This window comes from Haplochromis burtoni, unplaced genomic scaffold, assembly GCF_018398535.1.
Source record: "Haplochromis burtoni strain Fernald_Lab_line unplaced genomic scaffold, NCSU_Asbu1 Contig_173, whole genome shotgun sequence".
NCBI classification, from domain to species: Eukaryota; Metazoa; Chordata; class Actinopteri; order Cichliformes; family Cichlidae; genus Haplochromis; species Haplochromis burtoni.
The window spans coordinates 824,433-836,124 of NW_024582534.1; the positions used below are offsets into that span (position 1 = coordinate 824,433).

The 11,692-nt window shown below is 43.0% G+C and overlaps 1 protein-coding gene across 1 annotated transcript in view; it reads left to right on the forward strand.

Moving 5' to 3' along the window:
- Window positions 1-9,301, forward strand: part of lmo3 (LIM domain only 3) — a 53,295-nt gene extending 43,994 nt beyond the window's left edge. The window contains exon 4 of the mRNA XM_005933815.3: window positions 7,282-9,301. Within this exon, the coding sequence (XP_005933877.1) occupies window positions 7,282-7,387 (106 nt within the window). The 3' untranslated portion in view covers window positions 7,388-9,301. The remainder of the gene's footprint in view (window positions 1-7,281) is intronic.
- Window positions 9,302-11,692: the final 2,391 nt, after the last annotated feature.

Sequence of the window (11,692 nt, forward strand, 5' to 3'; positions counted from 1 at the left end):
GAGAGAGATTTCGCAGGTCTTTCCTCCCCACTGCTGTCAGACTCCACAACAAAGACTTTAACTGAACAAACACACACATCCACACATGTGCAATAACACTAAGTGCAATAATCTTTTCTGGCATCGTTGTATTTTTACTCAGTTGTATATAGCATTCGTATTCTATTTTTATCTTATTGTATATTTTTATTCTATTTTATTCTACTGTATATAGTATATTATTTTATTCTATTCTGTACAGCTGTGTACTGTATTTATTCTTATTGTATTCTAATTTTTGCGTCATAACTTTTGCACTGTCCACTTCCTGCTGTGACAAAACAAATTTCCCACGTGTGGGACTAATAAAGGTTATCTTATCTTATCTTATCTTAGAAAGAGTCTAAATAAATGTCAGTGCTATTGAAAGTAGCTGTAAGTAATAATGTGTCGGTGAGACGGTTAATTTTTTCTGTAATGATTAAAAGTTTATTTGTGAAGAAGTTCATAAAGTCATTACTACTTGCTTGGCTCAACAGCACTCTCACACTACAATTATCCTTGAATTAATGCACAAAGTATGAAAAATAAAAGCAGGCACGAATTAGAAAACAGTTTTGAGGCCAATTGCTAAGTTAGATATATAAGGAGTTTTCCACTGATTCCTTAATTTGATAACTTACACACATATTTTTGTTTGCATCTGTTCATTTGTGCCTCAGGTTGTTTGGTGTAACGGGGAATTGTGCAGCCTGCAGCAAGCTAATCCCAGCCTTCGAGATGGTTATGAGGGCCAAGGAAAATGTCTACCACCTGGACTGCTTCGCATGCCAGCTCTGCAATCAGAGGTGAGTGGACCAAACTTCTGCTCTTTTCTCATATCTGTACTCATACAAATAGCTGGTCAGGATAGCAAGGCAGTTCAGTACAAGATGCACAAAAAGGAACAATAGCAACACATCATGATGCTCAAGATTTGTTAAAAACAGGGCCATAGTTAGCAGAGATTGGTTTAATTGAATTGCTATAGTTTTTTTTAAACTCATTTAAAAAACAAGAACTGAACAGTTTTCAGTATTTTCTAATTCGCCTCGTTTTCTCTTTTGTGGGATGGCAGAGGCCACAGGAAACACGCTCACAGTTTTATCTACTCAGATCAGAAGATGACTGAGTGGTGATGCAGTTGGTCCAAAAAGCCTTGGAATTTGTTAAACAGTCATATACAGACTCATGAGACATGCATATGAGTATTTAACGTTCAGGGGAGCCCATGAGGTTTCATTTCGCAGAACTTCATTACGATTATGGAAACAGTGGAGGGTTTCTGAAGACACTTTCTGGAGGCAATGGCAAAAACAGAATGTTGCCATATGTATGTGAAGTGTATCGTATCTGTTTGCAAGGTTCTTATGATTCACTTGTTGCTTTTCCACAAATAGCTTTGTTGTAGCCACATGCACACACAAACCAGACATACTAAGCATCCTAAAGGAAAAGAAGTTAGTTATACACAGTTTGCACTGAGCAATTGTTCTGCCACGTCAGTCTTCAGCCTCTCCAATTCAGGGCTCTAGAGTGCGACCAGTTCGCACACACATTCACACACTGGTGATGAAGCTACATTGTAGCCACAGCCGTCCTGGGGCGCACTGACAGAGGCGAGGCTGCCGGACACTGGCGCCACCGGGCCCTCTGACCAAACCAACTTCATTCTAAGTCAAAGACTAGAAAATATGGTGAAGCGTATCTGCCCTTTGGCCTCAGCTGCACGTGCCGAGGTAGGTCTCCCTGCAGAATTGCTTTTCCCTTCATCGGGAGCAGCGCTGGGCTGTTTAAATCACGGACAAACAGTATCCCACATTCTTGACAACATTTTTCTTGTTAAACAAAAGGGGGGCCTAGCAAAAGAAGTTTGGGAACCACTGTATTAAGTTCTGCAGGCTTGTTTGCACAACAAGGCTAAACATGCATACAGTCAGGGCGATCGTGGCTCAAGAGTTGGGAGTTCGCCTTGTAATCGGAAGGTTGCCGGTTCGAGCCCCGGCTTGGACAGTCTCGGTCGTTGTGTCCTTGGGCAAGACACTTCACCCGTTGCCTACTGGTGGTGGTCAGAGGGCCCGGTGGCGCCAGTGTCCGGCAGCCTCGCCTCTGTCAGTGCGCCCCAGGGTGGCTGTGGCTACAATGTAGCTGCCATCACCAGTGTGTGAATGTGTGCGTGAATGGGTGGATGACTGGATATGTAAAGCGCTTTGGCGTCCTTAGGGACTAGTAAAGCACTATATAAATACAGGCCATTTACCAAAGCCATGTGTATTGCCCTACCCAATGCAGCCTAAAACCTCCCCCACAACAACGGGTAAGTCTGGAGTGTGCAGATGACCCTCAGTCTTGGGGCTCAAAGGGCCTGGAGCCCGTAAAGCACAGACCAGACATCTCAACGTGGGCCTGCTCCCCCCACACTGGAGAAATCTGAACACAACTTAATCTTCCTCAAGCAAAAGTACAAGCCGCTCGTACAATCGATCACGTGACTCTTCAGGGAGTGGTTCCAAGCTCAAATACACAGAGCAGCCATCAATAACAGCACCCAAGACAGAGGTGTGGCAAAAGAGGTGGGCTGAACCAAACAGACCACCGCTGTCTGTAGCCTTTTGTTAGCTAATGTCCGCTCTCTCAAAAACAAGATGGAGCGAAGAACCAGGGAAAGATTCCAACATGAAACCAGTGTTGTCCTGTCATTTTTACAAAAACCTGGACTGCTGCAAGTGTGCCAGACTCAGCCATCTATCTACAGACCCACTCCACTCACTGTGGAGACGACACACTTGCCTTGAGTACAAATAAAGGTGAAGGTGTATCAGTTTATGTTAAGGAGAGATGGTGTGTGGATATTCAGGTGGTGGAGATTGTTGAGCAAACATCAAAATGCTGATGGTGAAGTGCAGACCTTTTTATTTACTGAGGGACTTCAGGGCTGTGTCTGTACTTCCTGTTTACATCCTGCAGTAGCCTGACATTATCACCAAACATGAGACTGCTCACCCACATGTTTGTTGTTTTAACAACTACAACTTCTTGACTGTGCTTTCAAAGTCCCGTCAGCGTTCTGTAGCAACATGAGAAGGCTGTGCCCCAAACCCAGCTCCTCAAACAGCCCCTCCAGTAAATAAAATATTAAAGTTTGGAGTGAAGACACTGATTTGGTGCTTTAGGACGGCTTCAATGCCACAAACTCGGGTGTGTTTAAGATTGCTGCCTTAAAAAAGAGCAGTTCTGATTTACAGGAATATGAAACAGTGGTTAATAGCTACATCAGCACATGCACTGACAATATTTTCCCAGGCAAACGCTGTAAAATATTTCCAAATCAGAAAAAGCACCTCAGCAACTTTAACATCAGTGGAGATGAATAAACTCATTGTGGTATGAATGGGACCATCATGGTGGGGACGCTCTCTAGCACGTTTCTAAAGGGGCAAAATCGACTGCCTTGCCATAAATACAGGACACTACCCCAGCACACAACATTTCATTTTTAATGCAGTTGAGTGTTATTTTTGTTTTTACACTTATTTAAATTTTGCTGATTTTTAGGTTTGTCTTTTAATGGTCTGGGGTCTCTGTGGGGAGGGGGGATGACAGCAGGGAGGACTAAATGTCTGCATCCTGGTCCCAACTCTGGATACTTAACATGCTTTAGAAATGAGAGCTGCTCCACCTAAAGTGGGATTGATCTGAGACCAGGTTTTCTGCAGAAAGTTTCCTGATCGTTTACTTTCTGGACATCATTCAGACATCAGCAGACCCGGGCAGGTCAGCCCTTCTCTCCCACATTAAAATACATTTAAGCCAGCGTACATATCTCCTCTTTATATTAGGGCAGTTCATAAACTGTCAAATAAAAGTAGTGTGTCTCATGTATGTTGTAGACTGAAAGCCCCATGTAGATGCCTCTTCTCATGTTGTGTGTAGAATAAAGGACCCAAATTCAAATTTCAGAGGCAGACTTGATAAAACAAGAGTCGACCCGTTTATTTGGCTGATGGAAACATAACAGAAAAAATAAGATAAAAGTAACAGAAGCACAGAAACACACGGGGAACAGTTTGATGCATGAAAACACAACGAGACACAACGAGGCTAATCAAGAGAAGAGGAAACAGGTGGGCAACACAGCTAAAATAATTAAGAGAAAAAAGGTCATTAAAACTAAAAACTACCAAAATAAAACAAAGAAAAAGACAGTGCCAACCACAATGATAAAGCAAAAACTATTCTACCCGTCTACAGGTAGGCTGTTATTTTAGCATCAACAATTTTCAACAGTGTGTTACTGTAGCGTCTACCTTACATATAAAGCTCCTGCCTGCCTGTTGTTGTGATTTCTGTCGTCTAAAAGTCTATAAGTCAACAATGCTGAGGTCAGCACTAACTGGTAACACGTTTTAAAGTCTGGTCTTAGCTGGTCTCTGAAGCATAAACCTGGATTACCTGGGTGACCTTTTGTTTTTTCAGCTTGAGATCTGTTCTGACATCTTACTGAAGTTTCTCTGAACAGTTTCTTTGCATTGTTAGCATGGAGATGTGTTACTGTTCTGTGTCTGGCACACTCATCTGATGCACTGTTCACTTATATTAATTTTATCGCCTCCATCAAACATGAAAGTCCCCTTGACCCATGGACCCTTCAATAAAGCAATTTTATAAATGACGCAGAAATGTCTCAGTGGTGCACCAGAACATGTGAAATCTGATAAATAAACGAGCTGACACAGAGATCATTCGAGGTTATGAAGTCTAATTATTCCCCAGTCCTGCAGACTGGTTAGTTAGAGGCTATGCTGAAGTTTTAAAGCTGAATTCCTACACCCGGGTTTGGATGTACCACTACTCACGCACAGTCATTCAGGCATGTCTTCATGCCATTAGTAGGTCTGTGAGTACACCCAGCCCACTGTATCCCACAGATTAAAGACAGAAAACTCAAAGTCAGTCATTACTCTGATTTCATACACATCTCACTGCAGGACTCTAATGGCCACTGCCATGTTTAACTGTTAAAGGGCCATGCTTATGTGATAGGGCTGTTAGTGCAGAGCAAAGATGTAGAGACTGGATTAGAGAACTTATTTAATATTAATCTTATTTCCAGCATGCACGGCTCACTAGCTGCAACCACCAATATGGCTCTCTGCCCCTTTAGCACACCTTTCTCTGGCCTTAAATACTTCTAATTGCTGATGGGAGTCAGCTGTGCAAAAAGGCAGGAGAGCCAGCAGGACACACCCACACGGGCAGTTTCACGAGGTCCTGCTGGGCGGTAACAGTCATCACCATTATTAAACTGACAGCCGCACTTTCCATGAAAAAAGGATCTGCAGCTGAACCCACTTCAGTCATAACATGTTTGTCACAAGGAAAAGTAATTTCTTTAAAATGACATCAAGCTGAGGGACTAAAGGGGACTAGATCCAGTACGAGGTCTATCAGTGAAAACAAAGGATCCCCACAGTGGATCTGATCATTCAGCAATAGTGCTGTCCTAGAGCTAACAAGACACGTAGCTGGTTCTGAGGAGAGAAAAGATCTTGGCAACACTGGGTGTAAAGAATAGGGAAGGAGATATGAGGCTTCATCCAGCAAGCAGTTACCCACAGATCAGCCCTGGGGGACAGCTAATCAATGGGGCTGTTGTCAAGTCTCATCATCTCTCCTGTGCTGGCCCAGTTTCTCCAATAAGTCAAGGCCACAGCTCAGAGAGGCTCGGGAAGGTTACAGTTAGCAAGGCGCAAAGGAGTGCAGGACTGATGACAGTCTGGGGGAAGGCCAGTGCTGATAAAGGTGGAGGCTCCACTCTGATGTGGTGGAAGGGAAAAAACAGACAGCATAGCTAAGCAGAGACATCGGCTAACAGACAATAAGAGGTCTCTGTCACTTTGTGCCTGTGCTGGTAACTGGGCATGTGCAGCCAGTGTGTAAAACAATTCAATGTTTAATATGTCGTTGCTGGCAGAAGAGGGAAAAACCTGAAACGACCGTAAAAATGAAATAGTTGCAAGTGTAACAGGTAACGAAAGGTAACAGTTTGACAGGCATAAAATATTTTGTTTTTTAATTAGAGCTTGTAGGATTTGAAGGTACAATCACTTGAGTAATCAGCACTGCTCTCCTACCTGGTGTCTTGAACGAGACGTGGGTAACCACTTCACTGCGGCTATCAGGCCCATCTCTCCATCTTTAGTCTTCTGTCTTCAAGCCCCTGAGGTCTCAACAGCAACATCTGGCATCGTAGCTATTACCCCTCACTGGTCGTTGCCCAGTTGTAGTTGTTTCTTTTGATCCACACCAGCTGCTGCAGCCTTAGTGACTTGACTGCTTCCTGGAAGACCCGCCCTCCCATTTATGACTGAAATCACCTCAACCGGCCGCAGCAGATGGCCCCGCCCCCCTGCACCATTCAGGAGGAGTTTTTCCTTCCCACTGTCGCCAAAGTGCTGCTCACAGGGGGTCATATGACTGTTGGGTTTCTCTGTATGTATTATTGCAGTCTCCGCTGACTGCAGGTTTCCCCAAATCTTACAAACAGTACATTTGCATAATGACTGAAACCAGCCACTGAAGGAACAATTCTCATGACCAAAACAACCTCTGGTGAAGCGGACGGCACAACACAGAAGAGCCACCTCGTCAGGCCAGGACTCTGCAGTCTATTCACACCTACAGGCCAGTGGACACTCGTCCAATGATGAGGACGTGCACATCCTGGACAGGGAGGAATGCTGGTTTGAGGGCGGAGTCAAGGAGGGAAAGACCATCTCTGAATGGAGGAGGGGCCTAAGGGTACATCTGTCACCATCTTACAATGCTGTGATTCCAGCCATTCCCCAACTCTCTGTGAATGGGACTCATGGTTGTTGGTCAATGGTCATGAGATTTGTTCCCTCAGTGGGCTGGTTTCTGTCATTATGCAAATGTGCTGTTTATAAGATTTGGGGAAACCTGCAGTCAGCTGAGACTGAAGGAGTCGCCTGATGATGACGAAACGTTTCTCCCACAAAACGCTGCGTCCAGGTGAACAGAATCAACCTTTGGAGATAAACATATGCATACACACAAACACTCAAACCAGCCCCTGCATCATCTCCAACCATAATCCCAACACTGCTGTTGAAAGGACAGTGTTGGGATACAGTAGTTAGGGAGAAGCGTTTGTTGTCAGGAAGCTTGGCCTGTTTAAAGCCTCACATTAATGAAACTTTGATGCTCTGATGTGAACGTTCTCCTTCTTTTCTCTTTGTGCAGGTTTTGTGTTGGAGACAAGTTCTTCCTGAAGAACAACATGATTCTGTGCCAGACAGACTATGAAGAGGGGCTAATGAAGGAGGGCTATGCTCCCCAGGTCCGCTGACCTTCACAGGCCAACATGGAAGAAGAGGAAGAGTGGGAGAAACTCCAGAAAAAGTGCTAATGCCTTCCTGTCCATGTTCCCCACGTGTACATACGTAAGAAAGACTCCCTGAGAGGGCAAACACACTGTTGTACAGAATAGCCATAAAGACGACGTGGCAGGGAAAAGCCCTGGAAGCCTACAACAAAATGTATCGTGTGAAAAACATTTTTGGATGCTGCCTTTTCCCACCAACCAACAAATACTGGCCTGAAAATGAATTTTTAACCAACTGCTGGCATTGTTTGCTCTTTTAAAAAAGACTAGTCCCACCTACCATCGCACCCAACTGCACTGCACAGTTCAACAGTCTGTGATTGAATCTGAACTCGACCCGGATATCGTCAATCACTAAAACTGTGTGCTGAAGAACTGAGTATAAAAGTATGAAATCCATCCATTTTGTCTCAAGTGTGGCAAAATAATACTTTTGGGAGTGCGTGTGTCGGTCCATGGACATCCTTTCAGCCTACAGACTTCTGTCATACGTCCTTTAAGGCTTTGCGTGGTTCGGGTGATCCTTTCAGAAACCTGAAACTCCAAACCTGACAAACAGTCAAGTGAGAAACACTTACCTTTATGCTGCCCATGCAGCATTAGCAGAGCAAACAGGGAAGGGAGATATGTCAGACTTAACCAGGATAAAAATGAAGGTTAATTGTGGACTTGATATTGGACATTTTGAATAAGGTGGACAAACATCCAGCTGCTGAAGTTGCCTCATGTCTGGATGTGTAAATAAGCAATTGTTTGCTAACACCTCAGTCAAAAGATTTATTGGGGAATAGTACAGCATGTCAGCTCCTTCTGCAGCCCACAAGTGTGTAAAAACCTCTATAAGAAAAACTAAGTGTTACAGGATTATAAGTGTGAGATATTTCCATGGTTTGACAAGAGTTATCGCCGTTCCTAAAATGCAGTATTTTGGACTGGGACGCTGCCACTATGATTCTGTGATGGGTTATGTTGTTTTAGGTGGGGACGGCTTTTCTTTTATTAAAAACCTCCAGTCAAAGTGAAATACTCATGGACACCGAGGATGTTTAAGTGGTTTGTAGAATTTTGAACATGGATAGTTTCAGTCATTTCACTCACACATGGCCACAACGCCTTCCTCCCACAGTGGGACGTTGTCCTCGTCAGCTGAGAGGAAAACATCTCATCTTTCTCTATGAACCCCAACTGAGCTCATGGCACCGTTAGCAGGACGACAGGAAGAAGCTTCTCTAATCTGTAAATTGTGGATGTACATTCATTTCTGCTTGCTTGTACAATGATTTCTTTTTGTGTCATCCAGCATGAGAATCTTATTTTTAGGACAATGCCTGTAAATACTATAATTGTAATAATTTTAAACACAAATGTAATAAAGTTTTATTGTCTAACCAGTGGTTATGGTGTTTTTCTTCTGTTTCCTATTGATTTGACTGTTGATTGACAGTGTTTGCTGAAGCAGTGAGGGTTCAGTATCAAACCCAAAGACGCAGCTTTAGTTGTAAAGCAGCCTCAGGAATGAAGCTGTTCTCTGTGCCGTGTTACAGCTTATGATATACGAGTCATCAGAAGTGCAGTTATCAGTTTGTTGTCTTTGCTCCTTCTGATGTTCGGGTCACACAACCTAAGAGCAGAGAGGTTGACAGTTACATTTTTCCACTTAGGTGAGTTTTTGTTTTGTGTCAAATTTTTCTATTTTGATGATGTTTCATGGAGCAAAAGAAAAAACAAAGCTTCTTTTACATGTTACTCTTGCAGCCCTCAACAACACTGACAGTTTAGGATCATCTGGAAAGGTAAATTATTTGACGTGAAGTTGGACTTCACAGATGTTTCCATGACTTTACAGTTAAGCTAACTGAATCTGACAAAGAGAGAAAATCTTTGATGGTGTTAAATGGTAAATGGACTGATTCTTATATAGCGCTTTTCTACTCTCCAGGAGTGCTCAAAGGCTACGTTCACTCTGCAGGTCTTAATGCTCAAATCCGATTTGTGTGTGTGTGTGTGTGTGTGTGTGTGTGTGTGTGTGTGTGTGTGATGGTGTGTGTGTGTGTGTGTGTGTGTGTGTGTTGTGTATTTGTTCATGTTTGTTACACTACAAATAAAATGCGACAGCAAACGCGCTCTAGTGTGAACGCTCAAAGCGGCCGCATGCGCAAAAGAAGACGTCACACACAACGCGCTCTGTTTAGACCCAGAGCAACAGTATTGTGTGACTGATGGCCTTAATATAAAGACTTGTTTCAGACTTTACGTTTCACAATTTTGCTTTAAGTTATAAAGTTATTTTATTTACATTTGTCCTAATAATGATCCTTATCGCTGTTTTAGAGCAGCGCTGCTTCTAGCTGCAGATTTCTGTCAGAATCTGCAGATTATACAGTACAAATAAAATGTTCACGTTTCTCCAACGTTGTTCCCAACAGTTTCACTGGATGGTCAGGAAGCGTTCACGATGTCAGGGCTGATAATTGGTGTCCGTCTTGTGTCGGTGACGTAAAAGACGGATTTAATGCGACATGACCATCAAACAGCAGTCGCTTTCTGAAACATCAGATATGTGTCGGATTCAGGACCACATACGAAAGTGACCCAGGTCGGATTTGAAAATATCGGATTTGTGCCGTTCACACTGTCACACCATGATCGGATAGATGGTCGCATTTGTCGGATTTGATGCGCTTTCGCCTGCAGTGTGAACGTAGCCAAAGCGCTCTATACAACATGCCACATTCACTCAGTCACACTCAGTCTCACAAGTACTTTCTCTATACGTAGTGCTTTCTAACTACATTCACACACATTCACACTCCAATGGACGCATCGCAGAGCAACTTGGGGTTAGTATCTTGCCCAAGGATACTTGACATGCAGACTGGAGGAGCCAGGGATCGAAGCTCTCGATCCTTAGCTTCAGCCCCTCTAAGGAAAGTGTAACCACTAATACAGTGTAACACGCTTTTTCTTTGTGAGTGGATCTAACCCCTTGGTTAACCTTGATAAAGTCACTTGTGTCTTGCATATTTTTGAAAACCCTTTTCTCAGTAAAAGTTTGGATTAAACCAAATAAAATAAATTAAAATTTGCAAATTGCTTTAAACCTAAAGACGACGTATACATATTAGAGCACAATTAAAACTGTTGTTTTGACAACGTGTTGCTAAGTGAGGAATTGAGTTGTTGCAGTTTAAAGACAAATGCATTAGTGTTTGAAGATAAAGAAATAAGTAATAGTTATTACTTGATTATTGTGCCATAAGACTGTACGTGATGCTGTTATCAAATTCAAAAGCAGCATTTTTTTAAGTAAAATTTCTGACTGATGTGTTTTCTGTACCATTGTCTGCATTCTGTTATTTACATTTTAGGTAGCATCCATTCTTTGTTGGAGACTGTTTAAGAAGCAAACATTGCGTTGTGTTTTGTGACCTACTGATTCTGCATTTTGTTGTCCTTTGGTACCGACAGCAGAGCTACGCTTTCGCTAGAAAACTGAAATCCCACACAAACAAAAGTACATTATGCCTACAATAAAGCGCTAATGATCCAACAACTGGGATATACTTTCCAGGATGCCTATCACAATGTAGGGGCCAAAGGATAAGGAGCCATTAAAGCTGTGTTATCTGTTCCAGATAGCGTTGGTATGTCTGTAAAGATCATTATTTTTGCCCCTGCAGCCACTTGGCAAAGGGAGCAGGACTATCCACACACCCAGGATCAGCTGTAAACCATGGATGAAGATGCTAACAATATGCAGGCTTGGAGCGAATCCGTTTTTGAAGGTTCTTAATAGCTGTTAAAGCTCACGAGTGAAGGGTTCTGCATCGTAGTTTTCTTTATGCTTTGTAAGGTCAGTGAAAATGTCAAGGACATGTTTCTACTGCTCTCAAGGTTACATGGCTTCAGGAGGAGGGAGGGCAGTGCAGATCCCACTGAGAGCGTCTTACACTGTGATTAGAAAAGACAGTGTGGCTCTGTTGTGTTTCACAGCTCAGCCTTCTCTGGAGTAAAACTAGGTGTTTAAAACGACAAACATAAAACTGATTCTTTGTATCAAAGTAGTATCTATCTGATTTCCTCTGCTTTAAAGAAGTATCTCAGACCCTAATCTCAAACTATCTGTGGAGACATTACATCTGTGCTTATTATGTCTGTATAAGCAAACTTTTGCACTATTTACTACCATTTTGTGTGTGTGTGTGTGTGTGTGTGTGTGTGTGTGTGTGTGTATGTCCCTCTGCATGCGTATGTGATCCTACGACGGTG